The following is a 25,373-nucleotide window of genomic DNA, read 5'->3' as shown; positions in this document are numbered from 1 at the left end:
CATGTTTAATACTCGTGCAAGACCCTGTGGGAAGGTGCTGTATTTTGTGTGAATCAGGAAAAGTGCACGATGATGACGAGAACTTACAGAATTTTAAAAATATAACGGAATTAAAAGATAGCAGGGAGTTAGGTCGCTACTTTCCATCTAAATATAATATACAATGTTCTGACTGAGGGATTTCTGAAACAAATTAAAACGTACAGTGCTGCTATGACTTCTGAAATAAATGAAAACAGGAAATGAAACAGCAGTGACATTTGTAGGGTTACTGAAGTTTGGCTAGCTGGTATATAATGATGTGCTACGTGATTGCTAGCGACACAGCTCTGTTAGCATAACATAAACAGTGAAGCTGGAGGATGGGTGCTAGCTTTTTTCTACTCTGTAAAAGTTAACGTGAGGGTTTGCGATGGTTAGGGACAAATGCAACAACAGCGCAACAGTTTCTATTGCTTTTAATATTGGACAGTTATTCATTAATGAATACAAATGGTTATTGAAGTTATTTAGACAGGACATTAAACAATAAACTACTTTGAGAATATGGCAGCATAAAACCAGTGTAAAAGATATATTTCAACTATTTTTTGGTGTATTTATTGATGATTATAACAGAAATTTTGATCAAGCAACCAGGAAATGTGCAAACAGGTTGTGAGTTTAAAATTTTCAACACTGGGGAAGAGGTACATATACACAGACTAGTTAAAGATATATACATTTTTTTTTAAACTTAACCTTTATTTATACTAGTGGTCACATTGAGACTCAATGTCTCATTTACAACAAAGACATTTATTTTTTTTTAAATCCCCACTTTTCAGTGAGCTAAGTGACTGGAAAATGTACAGTAGAGCAGGCTGCTGGGATCAGCTGTACCAGAAGAGGAAGGAGCCTTCACAGTGCTGCACGTCACTACATCAACTTCGTCATGACTCTGGACCTGGGCAACAAAATATAGCATGAACATAAAATGAATGTGAACATAAAAAATAAATGCAGCATCATACAAAAGGGTACTTGAAGAGCATATCCCAGTGCCTTATTTTGCATTTTGAATGAAGTGATCTGAATCAACTTTGCCCATGATCAATCTGTTCACCAAGGTTGATGATTTATTTTTTATTTTTAAATAACCTTGCTGACAAACAAATCAATAAGACCATCAAGCATAACTTAAAACTGTAACATACTAAGAGCTGAGGTGGAACTGAATGTTAAAAATAATTGAAGCATCCATTGCGGTTTCTGCTTTTACTTTATAAACTGTACTTATTGATCTTTGATAATAATCAGAAATGGATAACTTTTCTAACTTCTCTACCTTCGCTGTTCTGGTCCATTTATCAAAAATTCCATATTCACAGACGCACAATTTCATCCACGTCATGGGATTTAGGAGAACTGCAGCATATTTGTGTTGGTTGAAAACAGCTCTTATTCAGCTCTTTGTAGACAAATACCTCAGTAAATACACACAATCACAGTACCATAAATTACACATTGGCTGTGTGTTGCTCGCCTTTCTTTTCATACATTTGTTAACAGCTGACTATACTCAGTTAATTTTGTCCTCTCTCTAATTTCTTTTGTTTCTTTTTGAAACCCCAAATGTTCTGCCTTGGGGAAAAAAAGGACTCATGATGGGCTTAAGCAGCCATCTAAATAGCACTAAATGCCTAATGTTTATGAAGGTTAAGCAACATCTAAGCACCTCCATTAATTTTTGGAATCAAAGTTACTCAATAAAATTATCAAATTAATTCAATTATTACAGTATAGTTAAAAAATTACAAATGCAAACAAACTATTTGTTCCAGGCTTGTTATGGCCAATGATAGTCAGTTCCACTTTAACTGTAACCCCCTAAGACATCTCATTCAGTCATTCAGCATTTCTTTCAGTAGTATCAGTATCATGACATCATAAATGATGTCTCTAAATGTTGTTTTTCTGTTTCGACATCTCAGCTCACATTTTGCAACTCCTGGTCTGTTTCACTATTGTTCAGTGTATGTTCTTGATTTTAACTTTCTCACGGTGAAATTATGAAGTAGTGTGTGAACTCACCAAATCTGGACCGGTATGAGGAGCAGACTGAGTCTCTGCAGGGTTTAAACTCAGTCCCTAAAAAACAGACATAGTCCAGTTACATCAGGAGAAAAACTGTAGCTGTGAAGGCAGTTTAAATTTTGTTAAAACCCCTGAGAGATGAGCTGATTTGTTTATTTAATGCCAATATTTATCATCAATTGTACATCGTTGTCATATATTAGTAAATAGCATACCAGAAAAAACAGCATTTTGATTTTTGAGTTTTTATTTTTGATTACTGATTTGGTACTTACTGTGGTTTTAATCGTCTGTGTTTTGTTCCCTAAAATAAGAGGAAAAAAGTCCATTTCAGTTTAATTGACAATTCAAAGTCATTCAAACTTCTCATGATTAAGTTTACCAGTAGTTCTTGTCCATATGACTGTCACAGTAGTTATTAAAAGTGCTGCTAAACCCACAGAAACAATAATGAATCTCAAGGATGCAGAAAAATCTGTCAAAAGAATAAAAACTTCAAATTATTAAAATCTTTAGTAACACTTTTAAATTCCATTACTGTAAAGAAAAGGAATTTTTACCTTTTAAAATGTGTTAAAATATTTGGAATCTGTTGTTTACAGCTTTACTTTTTACATGTCTGGTATATAATACTGTCTTTCAATGTAAAGCTTGCAATGAAAAACACTTTACCTGAAGCTTGGGGCCATGTTTAATATTTTATGTCAACCAAAACTTTTATGACATTTTCCACTTTTTCCCCATTTAAGGTGCCACTAAAAATGCTGTGTAAAATGCAGTAGTATTGATCTTCAAAGGGTACAATTTTGAGTGACCACCTTGTGAAGCATCTTTCATTATTGTTGTTTGTGTTGTTGTGCTGCTTTCAGTTGTTCTTGTTGGTCTCTGTGTAGTTTTTTTGTGACCTGAATCAAAATGAAATGACACAATCAAAAAGTTTCTCTTATTTTTCATTTGTTGTAAGTATGCAAAAATATTTTGTGTAAAAACTTGAAATGAGCCAAACAAATGTTTTAGGTGTTTTAATCACCTACAACAGTTGATCTCACCTGTTTCCTCGCCTGAGGGCTGATGGCTAAAGGTAAACAGTTGCACTTTCCCTGTTTTGGTGTCAGTTACTTCACACTTCACAGTGTTATATCTTGAGTTGTGAATATGGTGATAAATCAGAAAAGACAGAGTGGCGGAGCAGTCAGTCTGTGAAGTCAGTATTTGTTTGCTATCCTTGCTATCCACCTCTCGACCTTTAAGCAGCCACTTTACTGTGTGATGACACTCTCCATACGTCACCACAGAGCAGCTTAACGTCACCTTATCAGTGTCCTTATGTTCAGTCACTGGTGAACATAATGTAACAATATGAAGCACAAAGGTTATCTTAATCACTTTAAATATTATTCATGTATTTTTATTTTTTTAAAATAGATCAAGGTGAAAATATTTGGTGTAAATACTTACAGGTAATAGCAGATAGATCAACCTTTGCCTGATGAAACAGAGTGTGTTGAGTTTGTATTTCTCGTAATTTGTGATGATCACAGGAATATTGACCAACTTCCTCAACTGTGAGATTCTTTATAACCAGAGAACAGGTTTCTGCAACACTCAGTCTGTCTGATTTAGTTTTGGGATTTTCACCAATCTGTCCAAGTGTGATCAGCTCTGCTGTTTGTGTGTTTCCTGAAGTAAAGGTCCACGTAGTACCATCACAGTTATTCTTTTTATTTACCCCATTTAGACAAGGCAGAGTGACGTCATCTCCAGCTTTCATAAAAATGGAGGTAATAGTTACAGATACTGTTGAGAAAATTGAAGAGAAAAATGAATTAGAAAACAGTACTTTTTTGCAATCAGTGAAGATTTACCGTATTTCCCGGACTACAAAGCGCACCCGAATATTAGCCGCACAAGCTAAAATCAGGGGAAAATCCTGTTTTGTACATACATTAGCCGCACCTGACTAAAGGCCGCAGGTGTTTCAATGTTGACTTATCATATGTAAGAGAATATGCACAAAGGGAATTGTCAGGAAAGAGATGGCTGTTTGGAGACACACCCCTTTTATTAATATTTTGAAAAACAAGTTATGGGTACATATTTGCATAACCTTTTAGGTATATGTACAAGTAGCGGTAATTACAAGTAGGAAACATGTACTGTGCTTCATAAATGAGTAACAAATGTAGTACATAACAATAACCTACAGCACACCAGAAAAATAGATTCGGCCGACCTTTTAGGCTCAGGTGCAGCGACACGGCTTTAACAAGAAGAAAAGTCAGTCATTCACCACCATCTTCCTGCCCACTAAAACCACCAAAGTCCTCTTCTCCAGTGTCGGAAACGAACAGGCTCAGGATGGCTTCGTCATCCACTCTCAGCTTCTTTCCTTCGTTGTCACTTTCAAAACCAAAGAAATCCTCGTTGTCAGTGTCAGAGTCGAACACCCTCAGAAGGGCCGTGGCGGTGTCCTCCTCTCCATCATGCAGCAGTCCAGCCCTTCGAAATCCGTTGGTGATCGTGGATGTTTTCACACTTTTCCACGCTGTCAGATTCCACCGGTGGAGTTGAGCATAACTTGCTTTTCGCATTGTTTTTCGCGCTACTTGTACGGCACTATGTTGTCTGGCGGATGGACACGTGACCAACACACCACTCTTGAACCCCGATACTGTGTGTCTGATCACATGCCCTTCCGCCAGGCAACGTAGTACCGTACAACAGCGGAACAAACAAAACAAATCGCCTTACGATATGACAAAAATCATGGATAATCCATAGAAAAGCCGCACCTGACTAAAAGCCGCAGGGTTCAAAGCTTGTGCAAAAAGTAGCGGCTTATAGCCCGACAATTACGGTAGACACAAGTTTATAAACATGTCCCACGCTCCCCTAACATCACAGTGCATGCTCAGCTGTGTAATTTACTGTTATTGACTTTAATAATATTTAGAAATGTTTCCTGTATCCTTACCTGGAATCTGAATCATCAGCATCAGACATAAAAACATTTGAATCCATCTGAATTCATCCATCGTGCTTCTCTGTCGCACTTATTTCTTGTTCTCAATCTCAACTGTCACAGTCTCTGAGCTGATGACACTTAAAGACTGTTTGCACTTCCTGCCATCAGTGAGATGTCATTTCCTTACCACAATTATATAGTAATTTTAAGTTCTCTCTTATTTTCGTGATTTCTTAATGTTCCATAAGTGGACTGTATGAGCTTTTCACATCTTTGAAATTCTTGAATGCATTTTTCGTAAAGTTAAATTATGATAAAGAGAAAGTTTACACTGTGTCCGCTTCCACGGTGCATTTATAAAAACAAAAAAAAGAAAGGGGTGTTCGAGGTGTGAAGGTTGTAATTTATGATAAATGACAACATCGATTCTGTTCCTCTTTCCTTTAATAGTATTGTCACTCACCACAGTTTGACAAGATGCTATACAGCTGCAGCTATAGGAAATATGCCAGATAAGATATTTTAGTGGTCTGAAATGGTCTCTAAGTCTGTGATCTGTAAGTATCACTAATAACTCACTGCATTTTTGATTCTTTTCAGATGTCTTTCAGGAGCAGTTTTTCACAAGAATGTAAATTTGAAAGATAAAACTGGAAGTATTTACTGCACTAATCAATGGGTCATTGCGTCTGTGTTTGAGAGGTTTATTCTGGTATAACTGTTACATATGTATATATCTGTAGGTACTCATTTCTGAATCCAGCTCTCATTCAGCACATTATTGTGTCTTTTTTCTTCATAATAATATATGTTTAGAGGTATTTTGTGCTACACAAAGATGTCATTGACACCCCCAACACCACCACCACCTCTCTCCGTCTCTCCCACTCTATATGTGTGTATTGTGTATTAACGTCATTTAAAAGAAGCAGAATGTGTGAAGATAGCTGAGATAAATGTTTCCATTATTGCAGCTTCTATTTATATTTTATTCTTTAGCAAAGAAGAACTGACTGCGAGAGTTTGGCTGCAACGATCGTCTTTTTAAAAATGCTGCCTGAGATACATCTGAATTAAGAATATCAAAAATCTAAATCAAAATTTATTTATATAGCACATATAAAACAACAATGTTGACCATAGTGCTTCACAGTCAGTAAAAGACAAAACAATAAAACAGGACAACAAACAATAGGTAACAACACAACAAGCTAGAACAGCCAACTTAAAACTATGTTTTAAGACATGATTTAAAAGACTGGAGAGACTCGGCTGAACAGGGTTATTCCAGAGTCTAGGTGCCACGGTTGCAAAGGCCCGGTCACCTCTCAACTTCAGTCGAGACGTATTTAGTGCTAGGAGCCTGTGATTGGACGATCTAAGTGCTCTGTTGGGATTGTATAAGTGGAGTAGTTCAGAAAGATAACTGGGCGCTAAATTATTCAGAATTTTAAAAGTGAACAAAAGAATCTTAAAATCTATACGATATTTAACAGGGAACCAATGTAATTTGGCTAAAATTGGAGTTATGTGTTCATAGATTCTCATACCTGTTAAAAGATGCACAGCTGCATTTTGAATTAACTGAAGCCGGTAAAGAGAAGAGTGTTGGAGGCCTGAGTAGAGGGAGTTATAGTAGTCCAATCTGGATGTGATAAATGCGTGGATAAGATTTTCAAGGTCCTTTAACCTCCTAGGACCTGGCGTCCACATATGTGGACATCACATTTTGGGTTATTTAGACTAAAATACTCAATTTTGCTCTACATGGGCCTGATATCCACTTACGAGGACATTATACCCATATGGAAAAGATATATATAAATATTATAAAGTTTGTATCTGTCTTGTGTGAAACTTGTATGAAAAGCATATAAGTGTGAAAACAGATATAAGATCCCTTGAAAAATTATATAATGAAACTTGTATGTTTTGGATACTTACTAAAACAATGTATGAAAGTAATGCGAAAGTGGCCACTTTCATGAGTAAATCATGTAAGCCTTATATGATTTACTCATGAAAGTGGCCACTTTCATGAGTAATCACATATAAGTTTTTACTATTTCTTTTCCGTATGGGTACTGCTACTGTTCTATCAAAATTTGAAACGAATATTCTCATATGTTCGGGTCTTAGGAGGTTAAAGGAAGGAACGGCTTTGCTTTAGATATCTGACGCAACTGGCAAAAGCTGATTTTTACCACAGTGGAGACCTGTTTCTCAAGTTTAAAAGAGCCATCCAGGAACACTCCAAGGTTTTTTACGAAATTAGACTACACTCATATGACCCCACACACACACGTGCACACACTCAGTCACAGGAAGTTATTCGCAAGAACATGTATTAAAGGAATATGAAGGTATTTGCATACGCGATGTGTCTTATAAATAAAGAGCTATCGCCTGCACTCGGTGTGAGTGTCTCCTGAGAGCCGCTCACCCGTGCACGTTGCTATTTTAACAGAACTTGTCTGAGTGTCATTATTTCACCTGAATAATGTCTTGTTAATAAATAAAGTTAACCACGGACAGATACATATGAGAACACACTAGGGCTGCCACGATTAGTCGACTAGTCACGATTACGTCGACTATTAAAATCGTCGACGACTAATTTAATAGTCGACCCGTCGTTTGAAGCTTTGTAAGATCTCAAAAGACGCAGGAATGAGTAGTAGGATTTAAGAGTGTAATAACGGACTGAAACAGAAGATGGCAGCACTGCATGTACAAGGATGCCAGCTGCCCTTAAACCCCTAAGAAGAAGAAGCTGTGTCCCAGAATTCATAGCGCAGCCCTGCTCAGTTTCCAACAATGGCGGCAGCTAGTTAGTTTTAATATTACTCTTATTATTCTTTCTGGTTCACAAAATAAATGTTTAACATATTTTCAGGCGAGAATGTAGCTGTGTAAACCTCAAATATGTGCTCAGTTTATCAAGACACCACATATTTTCAAAAGCGCGCCAACGTTTTCGGAGACATCTGTTACCCACTAGCTCGATAGCTAGCCGGGGGCAAGGTCACTAGAGCCGTGAGAACAGCGGACTCCCGGCAAATCGTTTACAAACCCACCGCCGTCTTTCGCTACTCAGGTTAAACATGATATATAAGTCACTTAGATAACTGAAAAATGTTATTGTTTGGCTTTTTTTTTTTAGTATTTTATTTGTTCCTGAGTAAATCGGTTTGGCTGAGATTAAAGTTATAGTTTTTACACAGCTGAATAAACGTCAAGCAGACAGCTGATTATCAGAAGTGTGAGATGCTCGAGAATTTACTCCGGTGTCCTGTTATATTTTAGATGGCAAGGAGTTTATTAAACTCCACCGAAACAATCTGCAGATTTCATTAAAATTTAATAAACTGTCATCTTGTCTTTTTAGTTAGCACCTTAAACACTTAAAGCTGTAAGCTAATGATAGTTATATAAGAGCAGATGCTGCTGGTGCAATAAGCTGTACGTTTTATGTCCAATGGATTTGATTAGTCGACTAATCGCAAAAATAATCGGTGACTAGTCGACTATCAAAATAATCGTTTGTGGCAGCCCTATGTTGCAGCTTTAAGGCAGGGATGACTCCTGGAGTTGCTTTCTCACTGCATATGCTTTATTTCACAATCAGATCATAACAAAAACATACAGCAGCTCCTCTCCAACTCCTAGCCCTTTGCTGCGGTGGAAAAAGAACGACTCCAATCCCCTTCAGGGAACATACGTACAAAAGAGTTTTCCTGACACACCAATGGGGCCGTTCAATGCCATCTTGTAAATATGAGTACTCTGGCAGAATAACAGTTCAAATGAAAAATACACCAGAACAAACAAGCAAACAAAAAAGAAGTGTGGGGTACCTTTGAACCAATGAACAAAGTATAACAATTTATACTTTTTAACATAACCCGGCCCCGTCAATATGTGTATCTCTCACACCTAGAACACAGACATTCTTTAAACAAAATCACCCATGATGTACAAGCAATTATCAGCACCCCTCCAGAAGCAGAAGAGAAAACTATAATTGTCCCTGTAGGCTAAATATGCAGTTATTACACAATAATGAGTGACTCGAACCGTTGGTTGTGACTGACAGCAATAGAGACAAAGAAACAAACAGAAAGCTGGTTGGACCCAACACAATGTGCTCAGACACATTACACAGGAGATCCAGCAGAGTAACGTCGATTGCAATGAAAGAGAAACACATGATCTTTAACGGAGCACAAATTAGACTGTTGGAAGGCTGGTGATATATTTAAAGCACAAATCACATTTTATTGATAGCAGCATTATTGAATAAATAAAGTAGACTAAGTTTTGTTTATTTTTTGTTTGTGATAAAGTTGTATGAAAGAGTTAGGATAGAAAGTGTTACACAAGTTATTTGAATGTTGCTATTTAAACTATTTTGTACATTTTGTAAAGCATCTCGTACCTCTGCTTTATTGCTGTTGATGCCAAAGAAACATACATCAATACATACATCTACATTCAATGCTGGCATTTACAACTTTTAAGGTGATTTTAGACCTTGTGATTATTATATTTTTAATGTTTTTCCTCCCTCAGTTAAAAAAAATGCTGTTGCTATTTAAGCCCTTGTAAATACGACATTTGTGGAGGGGTCTTCGATGACAGTTATGTGAAGATGTTATGGGAAAAGGAGGGAGGGATGTGTATTTCTAGGGAAGAATGGACTCAGATGTGGGAATGGCAATGGAGGAGTACTTCCTCCAAAAGCTGGAGGGAGTTCGGATGGAAAACTCTGATAAGGTTCTTTATCACTCCATGTCAAAAGGCTCACTATGATGGGAATCCTCCCGTGTGCTGGAGAAACTGTGGATACCAAGGAGCCCATCACACCCATATTATGTGGGACTGTCCTGTGCTACGGACTTACTGGAAAGACATTCATGGTATATTACAAGGCATTTTTAACTGTACATTCCCTCAGGATATGAAGACAATTTTTTTTGGCTGTATACCGCAGAACTGGTCCAAAAATGACATATGTCTGTTAAGAGCTTTATTGGTTGCAAGTAAGAAATGTATAACAAAGAAATGGTCCTCGCAAGACATACCGACTTTGTCATTATGGTGGGAAATTACGTTAGCGATATATAGGATGGAGGAAGTAACAGCTCATGTTAATGACAGGATGGCCTGGTTCCATCTGTGTTGGGATAAGTGGGTCCAATACGTTAATACCTATAAACCGAATTTTCTCTTTAAAGCTTGAAACCACCAATTTAGTTAATTTGCTTACTCCCGACAGAGCTTTCTCCTTTTATTTTATATACCGTATATATAATTTTTTTCCTTTTTTTCTCTCTCTTTCTTTCTCACTGTCTTTCTTCCTTCTCGTTTTGTTTCGTTTTTCTCTTGTAAACTGTGTTAATTAATGCCTGTAATCATCTTTGTGAGGTAATATTGTAGAAATAAAGAATATAAAAAAAAAAAGTAAATACGACATTTGACATTTTTGTAATTTTCAATTAATGCAGATTAAAATAAAATTAGCTTAAATCGAATCTGAATCATGCTTTCAGCTCTGACCTTTGGTTTCAGTGTTAATATATTTGTAATGCATTTTACCATGGTGTTGCTTTTTTGCAATCAAATTGATTTATTTATACTTTTTAACACTGCTTATTTATTAAAAAAAGATTGTTTTTTTTAAAAACAAAACAAAAAAAACAAAACAACAGCCAGTTAAATTTAAGTAAATGGTTATAGATTAAACTGTGAAAGTAAATTCATGATCCTCTTTTTTCCTGCATTGGCTTTTTATCCACCTGTGGCATTTTTCTATAATATTGAAATTGGACAAAAATCAAAAGCTGTTTTTTACCACAGTGGAGACCTGTTTCTCAAGTTTAAAAGAGCCATCCAGGAACACTCCGAGGTTTTTTACAGTGAGCGAGAGATGGCTAGCGAGAGGGCCAAGGGCATCAGCTAACTGGTCTGAGTGTGACTACCAAAGACTACGATTTCAGTCTTATTCTCGTTCAGTGTAAGAAAATTATGTGATAACCAAATTTTAACTTCATGCAAACAGTTGAACAGAGGTTGCAAAGAAGCAGACACATCGGATGTCAAAGGTGAATAGATCTGGATATCATCAGCATAACAGTGAAAGGAGATGTTTTATTTTTAAAAAATGAATCCCAACAGCAACATGTACAAAGAGAAAAGAGCAGGACTGAGCACGGACCCTTGAGGCACACCACAATAAATAGGGGCAGAAGCCTACGAGTGTTGCCCCATAGCAACAGAGAACGTATTGTAGTCCCAGGGTAACTGAGGGAGGATTCATGGTCACCCGATTCAGTCCTAGCTATATGCATTAGCAAAAAAGAAACTTTGAAACTTAATCTTAAACGTAGAGATATTTTCTGTCTCCTGAATTTAAACTGGGAGCTGGACCCACAAATCATAAAAGAGACACACTAACTCACACACACCAGAAAGTACCAAGAGTTGTACAAGGTAATTATATCTGATTTAGTTTTGCGTTTCTTTATAATGCTTTCCTAAATACAAATAAGACACTTTATGAGGGCACCTGAGCCTTGTAGACACAACAAATATTGAACAAACCTCGTTCCTGTTGTTGACAAAACATGAAATATATAGAAAAATATATCTTGATGCATTCTCAATTATCCAGGAAAGTAAATCTCCAAAAGCTGATTCTGTTCATCTGAACGTAGCGTTTTGTGGGAGAAACGTTTCGTCACTCATCCAACTTAAAGTAACCCAACAAAGTAACTTCTTCAGTCTCAGCTGACTGCAGGTTTCCCCAACTTTATAAACAGTAAATTTGCATAATGACTGAAACCAGCCCACCGAGGGAACAATGCGCTGGGAGGAACCACCCGTTGGTAGGCAGCTCTGAACACCACATCCAGAACACCCTGGATTTTGTTGAGAAGGTGAGAGATGTCATTATGGAGGCAGATGAAACCATGGTCTCGTACGACGTTACATCTCTCTTCACTTACATCCCGGTCACAGAAGCATTGGAGGTACTACTTCACATACAAGGGTCAGTTCTACAGGCAGAAACATAGGTGTGCCATGGGCTCCCCAGTTTCACCCATCGTGGCCAATTTGTACATGGAAGAAGTGGAAAAGATGGCTTTGCTATCCTACCCTGGAACACCACCAAGCCATTGGTTCAGATATGTGGATGACACCTGGGTGAAAATCAAATCTCAGGACGTACTACATTTCATGGATCACATTAACTCGGTGGACTGACACATCAAATTCACCAGGGAGGATATGAAAAGGGGCAGGTTAGCCTTCTTAGACTGTGAGATTTCCATCAGTAATGGGGGACATCTAAAAGCTGACGTGTACCGTAAACCTACACATACGGATCAGTATTTAAGGTTTGACTCTCATAATCCACTGGAGTACAAACTGGGTGTCATTAGGACGCTACAACACAGAGCAAACACCATCCCCACAGACACAGCGGCCAGGGAGGCAGAAGAACGGCACATCAAGAAAGCCCTGAGTAAATGTGGTTATCCCAGCTGGACTTCTGTCAAAGCGGGAAAGGCACCTAAAGAAAGCTCCAGCTAATCCAGGAGAGAAGGACAACCGCTGCCCAAGCAAAAACCTGTAGTGATCCCATATGTGTCAAGAGTATCAGAGCAGTTGAGACACATTTTTTCTAAACACCAGGTCTCTGTGGCTTTTAAAGCCCAAAACACACTGCGCCAAAAATTGGTCCACCCCAAGGATCGGGTCCCCCGACACAAACAGAGTAACATAGTGTACGCTGTTAAGTGCCAGGAGGATTGCCAGGGGGAAACCAAACAACCTCTGGCGAAGCGGACGGCACAACACAGAAGAGCTACCTCGTCTCGCCAGGACTCTGCGGTCTATTTACACCTACAAGCCAGTGGACACTCTTTGAAGGATGAGGATGTGCACATTCTGGACAGAGAGGAACGCTGGTTTGAGCGCGGAGTCAATGAGGCCATTTACGTGAAAAGGGAAAGACCATCTCTGAATCGAGGAGGGGGCCTAAGGGTACATCTTTCGCCATCTTACAATGTTGTGATAGCAGCCATTCCCCAACTCTCCGTGAATGGTAGTCATGGCCATTGATCAGTGGTCTTTGATCAGTGGGTTTTGGTCAGTGGTTGTTGATCAACGGTCATGAGAATTTGCATAATTATGATTAAGGAACTGACCTCCCTGCCCATTGTTCCCTCGGTGGGCTGGTTTCAGTCATTATGCAAATGTACTGTTTATAAGATTTGGAGAACCCTGCAGTCAGCTGAGACTGAAGAAGTCACTTGGATGAGTGACGAAACGTTTCTCCCACAAAACGCTACGTTCAGATGAACAGAATCAACTTTTGGAGATAGAAAAATATAGTTTTTCATATAAACTTGATTATTGTCTGTTGTAGGGCTGCAAACGATTATTTTCATAGTCGACTAGTCATCAATTATTTTTGCGATTAGTCGACTAATCAGATCATGTATCCATTGGACGTAAAACATACGGCTTATTGCACCAGCATTCATCTGCTCCTATATAACTATAATTAGCTTACTGCTTGAAGTGTTTAAAGTATGTGCTAACTAAAAATAAAGACAAGATGATAGATTAGACTTTTAATGAAATTTGAAAATTGTCTCAGTGGTTTAATAAATTAAGTCGTCTGCTCTTTGCTCCCTAAAATTTAACAGGACATTGGAGTAAATTCTCGACCATCTCAAACTTCTGTTTAATCAGTTTTCTGTTTGACGTTTATTCAGATGTGTAAAATCTATAACTTTAATCTCAGCCAAACCGAATTACTCCGGAACAAATAAAACACTGAAAAAAGCCAAACAATAACATTTTTAGGTTATCTAAGTGACTAATATATCATGTTTAACCTGAGTAGCAAAAGACCGCGGGGGTTTGAAAACGATGTGCCGGGTGTTCGCTGTTCTCCACGGATCTAGTGAGCCTTACCCCGGCTAGCTATCAAGCTGGTGGGTAACAGACGTCTCCGAAAACGTCGGTGCACTTTTGCAAATATGTGGTGTCTTGATAAACTGAGCAGATGTTTGAGGTTTAACAGCTACATTCTCTCTGAAAATATGTTAAACGTTTATTTTGTGACCCAGAAACAGTCATAAGAGTAATATTAAAACTAAGTAGCTGCCGCCATTGTTGGAAACTGGAATTGGCTGGGCCGTGCTATGAATCGGGTTTGGCCACAAAGGATACACCCGACCCATCCTTCAAATCTGGGGAAATGAAGAACGCATTGTCGACCGCATTTGGAGGCGTCTTCGAATTTGGACAGCCTTCCTCCCCGTCGCTGTAACGTAATCGGCCTCCTACACAGCTACGATACCGGAGACTGCTGCTTCTTCTTCTTCTTCAGGGTTTAACTGCAGCTGGCATCCTTGTACATGCAGTGCTGCAATCTTCGGTTTCAGTCTGTTATTACACTGCTGTTTACCTACTGTTTATTCCTGCGTCTTTCGGGATCTTACAAAGCTCTAAATGACGCGTCGACTAGTGGTGCAACTGATCGAAAATCTCTCGGATCGGATCACTGTTTTAAGTCACGGATCGGATCAATTTTCGGATCAGCAAAAAAAGAAAAAAGACAAAAATTGAACATTTACTTATTTAGTGATTTAAGTATTTTTTTGCCTGTTAAAAACATTCAACTCTAGACTCATTCCACGCAATTATTTTTAAAACAATTATGGTACGATATAGGACAGTATAGGGCTTTGTATCTACCACTCAATTCAGTTTTATTTACAAAGCGCATCCCCTTTTACCCTTTTTAATTTTTCATATTTATTTCCTATCTTATTCATAGCCTTTTCCTTTTTTGTTTTCTTTAGGTCACGAGCAGTTGTCCAAGCATTTCACTACATATCGTACTGTGTATGACTGTGTACGTGACAAATAAAATTTGAATTTGATTTGAAATAGTTAAAAGTTGAAATGTGAATAGTTGATTTTTGTATTATATGATTTATTTATTACATTTTATGTGGAGTGAATAAATAAAAGTATATTTACGGTGGCCACTACAGACAAAGCACATACAAACTTCAAATCACGTACAAACCCTGAAGCACGTACAAACTCCAAAACACGCAAAACCTCCAAAACACGTAAAAACACGTACAAACCCCGAAGCACGTACAAACTCCAAAACACGTAAAAACTCAGAAGCACATAAAAACTCAAAACACGTACAAAAAACAACAGAAGTGCTTCAGGATGCTGGGAGCAGTGTTGAACTTTTGTTACCTAGCGGCTACACAAGTCAGCAAGTACCAACGACCGTATTTTGTGTGTGGTAATAACAGGTAAATGAAAATTTTTTTAAATCTTTTTTTTTTATTTCACTATATATGAATTCTTGTGTATACATACACAAACAATACACATATGCTTTCATGCTTTCAATTGTGTAATTTAAGTGATCTAGGTAGCTCTGTTTTGGAAGAGTTTGTACGTGTTTTGTCTCTAGGGGCCACCGCATATATTTATATATAAACATTTATAAATAAAACCATTTTTTTTACATTAGTAATTCCTTTTGTGCATAATTTTATATTATTGTTAATAACAAATTAATTAAGGCAACAAAACAACCTGAAGAGCCGGTTCGGAGCCAAAAGAGCCGGCTCTTTTTAGTGAGTTGAACCGAGAGAGCCGGTTCTCAAAAAAGAGCCGGAAATCCCATCACTACTGGACACCACCTGCATGAGGTGTTTTAGGCATGTCCTGGAGGTAGGAGGCCCCAGGGCAAACTGAGGGCTCGGTGGAGAGATTACGTTTCACAGTTGGCTTGGAAATAATTCAGTTTTCCCCCAGATGAGCTGGAAGAGGTGGCTGGGAAAAGGGAGGTCTAAGTTTCTCTCCTTAGATTGACCAAACCCATGACCTTGAACCTGGATATATAGGACAGGGAGGATAAATAAAAGGATGTTACATTAAACCAGTGGTTCCCAAACCTTTTTTTTTTTTTTTTTGCTAGGCCCTTGTTTGTTTTACAAGAAAATCTTCGCAGCCCCCCGGCACAAACACATCCTCAAACCACACACAACCATTTATTGTTTTCAAACTCCACTGCAGTTTCTTTTACACCTCAAACCTTTAGAAAACCAAAAGCAAACAAATAAAACTACAATAAATTACAGGTTGGAACAAAATAAACTAATACCATCTTTATTTTAAGCGTAGTTGTTTCTTTCCCCCTTTGTAAGAATAATTTTTCAAAACATGCCTCTGTGCAAAGTGGGTTTAAAAACATAAAACGTGATTTGGACAGGGGAAATGGGTTTTGGTTTAGACACAAATACATATTGATTGATTGATTGATTGAATCTTTATTTTGAACATGTTGAAAAAGTATAAAAAAAAATAGAATTAAAAGAGACAAATGAACAAAGCAAACAAAAGGAAAACGAGCAACCACAACTCCAAATAACGTCCATGTTCAAAAAGGAGCAGGAAGAAGCATAAGCTTATTTAATCCCACCCCTTTTCCACTATCTAGTATCAATAGACTACAGAAATACCTCCTTGTAATTACATTATATGTTATGTGTAATTTTTTTTTTTTTTTAATATATACACATATATGTTTCTATCTATCCATACCTACGTATATACACACATACGCACATATACACATTTTCAATAACCCCATTAACACCTGAAGGATACACAACCTACAATTTTATATATATTTAATATATATATATATATATATATATATATATATATATATATATATATACACACATACATACACACATACACATATATATATATATATACATACATATATATATATATATATATACATATACACATATATATATATACATACATACATATACATACATATACACATACATATATACCCATACCAACAAACCCGTGCATGCGCACACACATGAAAATATTAGACAAGAACACCCTATCAAATCTCTACCTTTTCCCTGTACCCTGTAAAAACCATATCCTTAAACCGCTTTTTAAACTGCGCCATGCTTGGACATTGCTTCATATCTTTACTTAGTCTGTTCCACAGCTTCACTCCACACACAGAGATGCAAAAACTTTTTAATGTTGTACGGATACGAGGATGTTTTAAATTTAATTCCCCCCTCAAATTGTATCCCCGTTCCCTTTTAGAAAACATTTTTAGAATATTGTCAGGAAGCAGGTTATTTATTGCTTTATATATAATTTGTGCTGTGAAAAAATGAACCAGATCTGTGAATTTTAGAATTTTTGATTTTAAGAATAGTGGATTTGTATGATCTCTGTAACCAGTTTTATGGATTATCCTTATGGCCCTTTTTTGTAATATAAAGATTGATGATAGCGAACATTTGTAAGTATTGCCCCAAACCTCTGCACAGTAATTCAAATACGGTGCAATCAGGGAACAATAGAGAATGTGGAGTGATTTGTGGTCCAGAATGTGTTTTACTTTACTCAAGATTGAGACACTTCTTGAAATTTTGTTATGTATATGATTTATATGAGACTTCCAGTTTAATTTATCATCTATAATCACACCAAGAAACTTATGTTCAAGTACTCTTTCAATTTCCACACCATCTACATGAATCTGCACTTGTGCATTTCTAAGGGAATTCCCAAATAAGATAATTTTAGTTTTACTTAGATTTAGCGATAGTTTGTTCCTGTTAAACCATTTTTTAATTTTGCACATTTCTGAAGTAATTGTATCCAGCAGCTCCTTTAGATTCCCCCCAGAACAAAAAATATTTGTGTCATCTGCAAATAATACTAATTTTAATATATCAGATGCCTTACAAATATCATTTATATAAATAATAAATAATTTGATTTAAAAAAAAAAATCTTCTTGGGATCGCACATACTTCTTTTTGTGCCTCTAAAACATCCTTGTTTGTCTTTCCAGAAAAGACATATGATGTCGTAACTGTCGGAGCACCGGCCTCTCACTGTTTCTAAAAATGGCGTTCTGAGGAAGCTCATCCAGAAGTTTGAGGAAGCAAAGAAACAGTAAGTTGAGAGTAAAGTCGGGCGTCACATTAGGGCTGGGCGATATGGCCTAAAATCCATATCGCGGTATAATTTGAAGCACGTGCGGTAACGATATATATCGCAAAATATTCTTTTCTTCTGTATAACATATTTTCCACACTATATGACACACTTAATAAATTTTCTCAAAAATCGAAAGTGTGCCTATGTATGAATTCTGGTTGTGCTTACTGACCTCAAACCGATTTTGGCGTGCAGAAATCTGTTAAAAACTGTTTTAGTACAACTTTGGTAAGCTGCACTGCTTGATGGATTGTCAGAGCATTACGGCTGCCGTAGTGAGGAGCTTCTTAAATGTTGGTTTAGTGTAAGCTCAGCTTTTTAACTAATGTAAGAAGTGTTATAACTGACTCGTTTTTAATACCTAAATCTGGCCTCAGTGCACAAACCTAAATGAATCGGTACATATGAAAGCGCCCAAGTCACGAGCTGAGTTCAAGGACATGGATAAAACAAAAAGGTTCAAATTTGTGCCCAAAAACCCCACAAATCAGTGTCACTGTTTTAAAATCTGCTGCGAGACCGCTCTAAATGTCAGCTTTTTCTTTACGTAAAGACTGGGGTCTGTAACATATCAGCTCGTTTCTTATTTATTAAAGAACATGCCTGACACCAGGCTTTTGAGTCAAACGGCTCCATTAGATCTCTGCAAGTATTTTTAAGTATTTTTAGGTTCTTTCCAGCAGGATTTGTGGCTAGTTCTGGAGCTTGACCCTAAAAGATTTCAGTGTGTCGGTGCTTCTGCTTTCCCTGTTGTCCTTCTGTTCCGTCTTTTTTTCTGTTTCTGTCAAATTTAAAAACAACTGCACTCTGAAATACACACTCTTTGCAAGATGTTGTCTAAACTAGTGGTTGGAAGGCATATTTGTGTTTGGTCTCTGATGGTTTATTTACACTTTTTGCAGGCCACGCCCACGGACTACAGCGCCATGATGAGCAACAAAGCCAAGAAGTCTATTGACTTCCTTCTGATGCAGGACACCGCCCCGACGATAGCCACGGACGTGTCACTGCAGTACCGCCTCGACATCGTCTTCTGCCAAACGGTCACCTACACATATTTTAATTATTGTATGTCTGAGCTGATGCGTTTATCCTGGAGTGACTCAGAGTGAAGGAGAAGGCCAAGAAGAAGTGTAAATATCATAGAAGCAAGGAGTTCAGAGCTCTACGACTTAGTGTCTTTATGGTATTTATGTGTGTAATGGAGACCAGGGGTTCCATTACCCTTACTTGTATTTTTATTAATTGACTGACTGATTTGTATTTAAAAACCGTAATGAAGAAAAACACACACTGGTTGATTGTGATTCTTTATTAGGCTTTTTGGGTTGTTATTTAAGTGACTCGTTAAAGGTGAAGAGACAGGGGGACTGGCCATCCTACCTGTGTCAGGAAAAGAACCTGTGTTAGAGCTGTTCACATTTAATCATTTGTCTGTAACCTAAATTAGTTGTATATGTAAAAAGAGAAGTGTTAACAGTACTCACTTTGTAAAGAGTAAAAGCAGCTCAATCACCTGCTTATGAGCTCCTGGAGAAAACCAATGTGCCAGGCTAGGGGAGTGTGTGTTGGAGTGATTTTGTTAAAAGTTGTCATTATTGTGCTTGGACCTTGTCTTGAACTGTATGTTCAGATATTTTCTGTTCCTCCCCCACATGTAGGATGTTGGGGATGTTACTAGCTATAGTTTTCAACTGCAGGCACAATCTATGTAAGATTCTGGTTTCCTTATTTGGTAAGGAGTGTTCACTTCCTGCCCTTTATGGGCTCACCATGTAAATGGTGGACTGTTAAAGAGGTTAAGCCATATACGAGGTTGAGGGGAGATGACCCTTTTATGACTAGAGATGCGGTTAAAACGTTTGTAAGCAGGAAGTCACGTATACAGACACACATACACTCTCTCTCACTCACACACACACACACACACACAGTGCCTTAGCTTTTACCACACAACATATGGGGTTTACAATGGGCGGTTGTGTAACTGTTTTCATTCAATAAAAGGCTGGAGTTGGAGTTGTCTGAGTTTGGGTGTAGAGCTTGCAACTCTGAGAATCCGACCAGGCTTCCCCTGCACAAGTAAAAACCAATCGAGCTCTGATTGTCTTACTTTGTTCTGAGTCAGCGAGGGCTGAAACCTAACTGTGTGGTTAAGGTGTTTTAATAGAGACTCTTGGAGAGCTTGCGCAAGACGCCTTAGCGAATCATCTCGATTTTAAACCTCCGTTAACATCTCACCATGGGATCCAGAGCGTCCAGATTACTCAGAGAAGAGGAAATTGAAGAAATTAAGAAGGAAACTGGCTTTTCCCACAGGAAGATCACTCGCCTGTACAGACGTTTCACCAGCCTGGATAAAGGGGAAAACGGCACCCTCAGTCGAGATGATTTCCAGAGAATCCCCGAGTTGGCCATCAACCCTCTGGGAGATATAATCATCAACGCATTCTTTCCCTTTGAGAGGACCAGGTAAATTTCCGGGGCTTCATGCGGACCCTGGCTCACTTCAGACCAATCGAAGACAACGAGAAGAACAAGAACCCCTCAGCTACAGAGCCCCTGAACAGCAGAACAAACAAGCTGCTTTTTGCTTTCCGTCTATATGACCTGGACAGAGATGGCAAGATCTCCCGAGATGAGCTCCTGCAGGTCTTGCGGATGATTGTTGGAGTCAACGTTTCAGATGAAGAACTCGGCAGCATTGCTGATAGGACCATCCAGGAGGCTGACACAAACGGAGATGGCTACATTTCCTTCAATGAGTTTATCATGGTCTTGGAAAAGGGAAATGTAGTTCAGAACCAATAAAACATTTAGAAAAATGTTTAAAGGAAGAGGTCGATAAACATAAGCCAGGCAAGACAAAAACAAAACTCATGACTGAGTACATGAACTTTTTTCAGCCATGGAAACAGGAAGAACAAAGGCGTGCTGAAAATAGAAAGCAGAAACAGTCTAGACAGCAACTCACATCTCAGGCCAGTAATAAACCACCAGTTCCACAGGTGGCCTGTTCACAACCACCACCATATCAGCCAGAACCCTCAGCCTCAGAGGCACCCACAACCACAAAAAAAACCCCAACGAATCCGTTCCTACCACCACAAGGCCCATACGCCTCAGCCAGACACCAATTGAATTAAATGTCTCGCGACGTCCCCACACACAAAGAGCAAGAAGAAATAGGGACAGATCCTTACAACAGGGACATGGGAGGAGTTCCAGACCCACCTGGCCCTTATGGCCTGTTCCCCCTCATAGAAAAAAACCTTTCCGCCGAGTGGAAGGATTTAGGCACGATTCTCAGCAGGGTACAAAATGACCATTAAGAGAAAACTGAAGATACCCATGAAGGTTGGCTCCAAAGCCGTAGAACAGGGTGTATGAGGTACACACTCGGGTGGACCCTCATCACGACCCCAAGCACACATTTAGACATGCCTACAGCACACTACTGTCTCACAGAAGATAGTTACTGACAAAATATGGTAAATACGTCCTGACCAGACATATCCAGCCTACCAAAAACTTTGTGGTCAACAGGCCCGACCGACGTGGGCCTAATAAAAAATGCTGATGCAATTAAAGTTAAAACCATCTCAAACCACAGGCCAATGAAACCTCAATACCCACTGTCTGCTGAAGCAAAAGCTGGAATCCGTCCAGTAATAGCAGACATGGAAAAAGCGGGAATCTTGATAAAGACAAAAACAACCTCGTGTTCTTCTCTCAACAGGTGATCCAGGAGATTTTTATTTTTTTTCTCCCCCCCTTTCTCACTGTCCCTCTCCCCTTCTGTTTTTCCTTTCCTTCCTCTTTCTTTCTCCCTTTCCTATCCCTCACTCATGTCTGTCCCGTCTGTAACATCTGAAAATAAAATATAATAAATAATAAAAACAAAGATCGACCAAATGGACCAATACGGCAATGCCACGATGATCCATTTGGCAAAGTAAATCCATTGGGTATCCTTGTTGGTCTTCAGACAACAATTCTGATGGCTAAAGAACCAAATGGGACAGGCAGAAAAAAAAAAGGAAAAGGTGGATGTGGAACAGATGATGAGCATCTGGTTCCTGCACTAAAGTTTCATTATTGTTATCATTTTTTTTTTTGTAATTCTATTTAGAGTAGCGCTTGAACATGTCAGTTGATTTCAAGACACAATCTCATCCGGCTGCTCAACGAGCTGCTGTGGCCCACACTATGGGTTCAGTCCTTCAGGCCAAGCATTGGGTGGATACTAGAGGTGGGAATCACCATATATCCCACGATACGATATTATCACGATACTTAACGCACGATACGATATTATTGCAAAATTTAAAAATATTTTGCGATATTCAGATTCTGTACATGAAGGTAAACGTTATCAATATTCATTTTATCTAATATCAAAGTCTCACACTCAGTCTTTCTCTCATTTCAGTTTTATTGTTGACATACTGAACGGTTTGTATTACAGTCTAGTCCAACTTAACTGAATGCAACCATCTGGTACAATTATAGCTATTCTGAACTATGCAATATGAAAACTATGCAGCCCCTTCAGCAACTGAAGAATTTGAAAGTAAATTAAAACAAAATATAATTTTACATTAAATAAAAAAGTTTTAAACTTAATTAAAATAAAACATGTCTTAAATTAAAATAAGTAAACTGTCATGTTTATTGCTGCCAAAAAACAAGTTAAACACATTTGGACAGTGTCAGGATTCTTGCTCAGAAAAAGGATCAACATGCTCTGAAGTCAGAGTTCCAGTCCACAAAACTTTTTTTGTAACAAAATATCGATTTCTGCTGTCCCTGTATCGATACATTATTAGCAAACAAAATATCACGATACTACACAGTATCGATTTTTTCCCCCACCCCTAGTGGATACCATACTAAATCTTGAGTTTCGGCCTTTGCACTGCTCTGTAAACAAAGGGAAACGTTAAAAAAAAAAAAAAAGTTCAGCTTTAGACCACCAGAGTGGTTACATTTTCTAAACTCCTTTGACAAGCTTTCAAATCCCTGTTTGAGGGTAAAAGCTTGGTTTTACAGTTAAGGTTACAAAACCGGTTCAGGTCAGGGAGAAGGTGAAAGTTTATCAGATATTTTGTGATGGTTAAACTTAAGTCTTAGGAATGCACCGATGTCAATGAGTGGCCTCACAAAGACAGCCAAGGCTTTCCTCCCCACATCTGTCGAGATAGGATAAGAATGTATGCTTTAACTGAAAACTTGAGGTGACAAATCTTACAGATGTGGAGGTTTATTTTTTGCATACCCTGGTTTACTCCTGCAAACCTTGTTTAAACATTTACATAAAATGTTTTATGATTTTTTTGGTTTACATTATAGTTACGCAGAAAATTATAAAGAAAATTAAAGAGCATAATATTTGACAGAAATTGTGGAGACACCGTACAGAAAACGTGTTTCCTCACCCTGCTCACGCCGTTTGATCTGCTGGATTTGGTCCACAGTGCTCTTGAGGATGTGGCACTTTTCGGGCTTAACGCTGAGACTGGCAATGTCGCCCATGTTGGATGACAACAGCTCCGCCAGCTCCTCGATGTAGCGGCACTCCAGCTCCCGTCTCCGCTTCTCCGCACTGCAGAAACAGACCCGACAAAGACTCAAAGCGAAGTTCACATTAAAACAGCTGTTTTTAAATCAGTACTACTTTTCTGGGTGATTTTTCAGTACTTATCTGATTTTAAAAACATCAGAAAACTGATTCTCTAGCACTAATGAAACTATATTTGTTTTGATTTTGACATTTTTAACCATGAAAGCCGTGACATTTACTTTAAAGTGAGAAAGAAAAGCAGCAAAACCTGTGTTAGGGAAAATGTTCTAAAACACTTCTTCAGTAAAGACTCAGAGAAGAGAAACACACAGTTCTTGCTAGCAAGGGCAGCTCCCTACTGAGAGACTCGCACTAAGAAACTGCCCCGGTCTTTATTTATACTTCAGTGTGTGTGTGTGTGTGTGTGTGTGTGCGTGTGTCCTGCTGATCAAAGGGTCATAAAAGCACAAAAGGTACATCCTTGGTCAGGAAAGGGTAGTCTCCCCCTCACCCTAAATAACATGGTGAGGAAGTCCAGCAGTTCATCTATATGTAAAGAAGCACTTAAACTAAAACAGACATAGCTACGTTAATCCTGCCATAAAACAATAAAACAAGGTACGACCTCTCCCATGCTCCCAGGATGTGGGGGTGCATTCCTGGGGTGCACGCCAAGCCTGCAGCCTGCTAGAGATCACACACAATTGATTATATGCCTCTAAGTATACATGGTTGAATATTTCCTAATACAAATAACTACATGCAGTATTCTACCATATGCAAACTTATATCACTAAAAGATTATACTGACTACTAAATACAATTTTCCATTGACAACCTGACATGTTAAAAATTAATCAATTCACTGTTTCTGCTTGGCAAAAGTTACATTTAAATTACATTGTACTTGAAGTACATTGTCCTAAACTAATCAATATGGCCAAGTATATAAGGAAAACTTTAGAACACTTTAGTAATAAGGCATTACTATATCACCATGTTTAGTAATGTAATCAATAAGGATGAACTTTGTGTCAGCCATAGTATTACTAGCCTAACTTTCTGTTGATGTCAGTGGTCAACATTTACCTCGTTGTGAATATAAAAGTTTAAAGATGTCATGAAGAGCTTTAAAAAACTTTAAGAAGATGTCATTATTATTGTTGTTGTTATTATTATTATTATTATTATTATCATTATCATCTCTTTTTAAAATGCAGACTTTTTTTAAATGTGTACATGGCAGCAAAAAGTATTGGCATTTTTTTTTTTAAAGATTATGACAAGAGAAGAAAAAAAATCAATTACTGATGGATTAATGGATACTGTCATGAGATTTTTAACATATATAAGTTTATTTACTACTGTTTACTATAAGCTCATATTGATGTGTTCATATATTTCACAAATATGCTGTGCTTTTTCACTTTTGTGCACACTGACATTTTAACTCTGTATGTTGATGAAGGCCAGAGACAGCGACCTAACCACAAGAGATTAAATCTCTAACAGCAGTTCCAGAAATTAGACTACACTCATATGACCCCACACACACACGTGCACACACTCAGTCACAGGAAGTTATTCGCAAGAACATGTATTAAAGGAATATGAAGGTATTTGCATACGCGATGTGTCTTATAAATAAAGAGCTATCGCCTGCAC

The 25,373-nt window shown here is 38.0% G+C and overlaps 1 protein-coding gene and 1 pseudogene across 3 annotated transcripts; one reads left to right on the top strand and one right to left on the bottom strand.

Annotated features, from left to right (window-relative positions):
• Positions 1–723: 723 nt before the first annotated feature.
• LOC145420561 (uncharacterized) lies at positions 724–24,090 on the bottom strand. Of its 2 annotated transcripts, XM_080289891.1 has the most exons (8): positions 5,051–5,853; positions 3,535–3,873; positions 3,126–3,413; positions 2,895–2,981; positions 2,459–2,551; positions 2,352–2,380; positions 2,074–2,130; positions 724–946 (listed from the first exon to the last, which is right to left on the bottom strand). In XM_080289891.1, exons 1-8 carry the CDS (start codon positions 5,109–5,111, stop codon positions 824–826), a joined length of 1,077 nt encoding a protein of 358 aa, XP_080146017.1. In that variant the 5' UTR covers positions 5,112–5,853; the 3' UTR covers positions 724–823. The 2 variants fall into 2 exon arrangements, with proteins under 2 accessions (XP_080146017.1, XP_080146018.1); XM_080289892.1 differs by lacking the exons at positions 2,459–2,551; positions 2,895–2,981; positions 3,126–3,413; positions 3,535–3,873; positions 5,051–5,853 and adding exons at positions 23,584–23,750; positions 23,977–24,090.
• Positions 20,350–23,112, top strand: LOC145420563 (calcineurin B homologous protein 1 pseudogene; annotated as a pseudogene). Its single transcript, XR_013901884.1, has one exon. The product of XR_013901884.1 is annotated as a calcineurin B homologous protein 1 pseudogene (transcript).
• Positions 24,091–25,373: the final 1,283 nt, after the last annotated feature.

This window comes from Astatotilapia calliptera, chromosome 15, assembly GCF_964374335.1.
Source record: "Astatotilapia calliptera chromosome 15, fAstCal68.1, whole genome shotgun sequence".
In the NCBI taxonomy this organism is placed as follows: Eukaryota; Metazoa; Chordata; class Actinopteri; order Cichliformes; family Cichlidae; genus Astatotilapia; species Astatotilapia calliptera.
The sequence above is the reverse complement of the archived record's forward strand: the minus strand, read 5'-3'. Positions and strand labels throughout refer to the sequence as shown.

Bases quoted from the DNA above. Each gene is read 5' to 3' on its own strand.
- LOC145420561 (XM_080289891.1), bottom strand. From the start codon at position 5,111: ATGGATGAATTCAGATGGATTCAAATGTTTTTATGTCTGATGCTGATG. The intron at 3,414-3,534 runs GTAAGTATTTAC...TATGTTCACCAG, and splicing joins TGATCTATCTGCTATTACCT to TGACTGAACATAAGGACACT. The intron at 2,381-2,458 runs GTAAACTTAATC...CTCTTATTTTAG, and splicing joins CATATGGACAAGAACTACTG to GGAACAAAACACAGACGATT.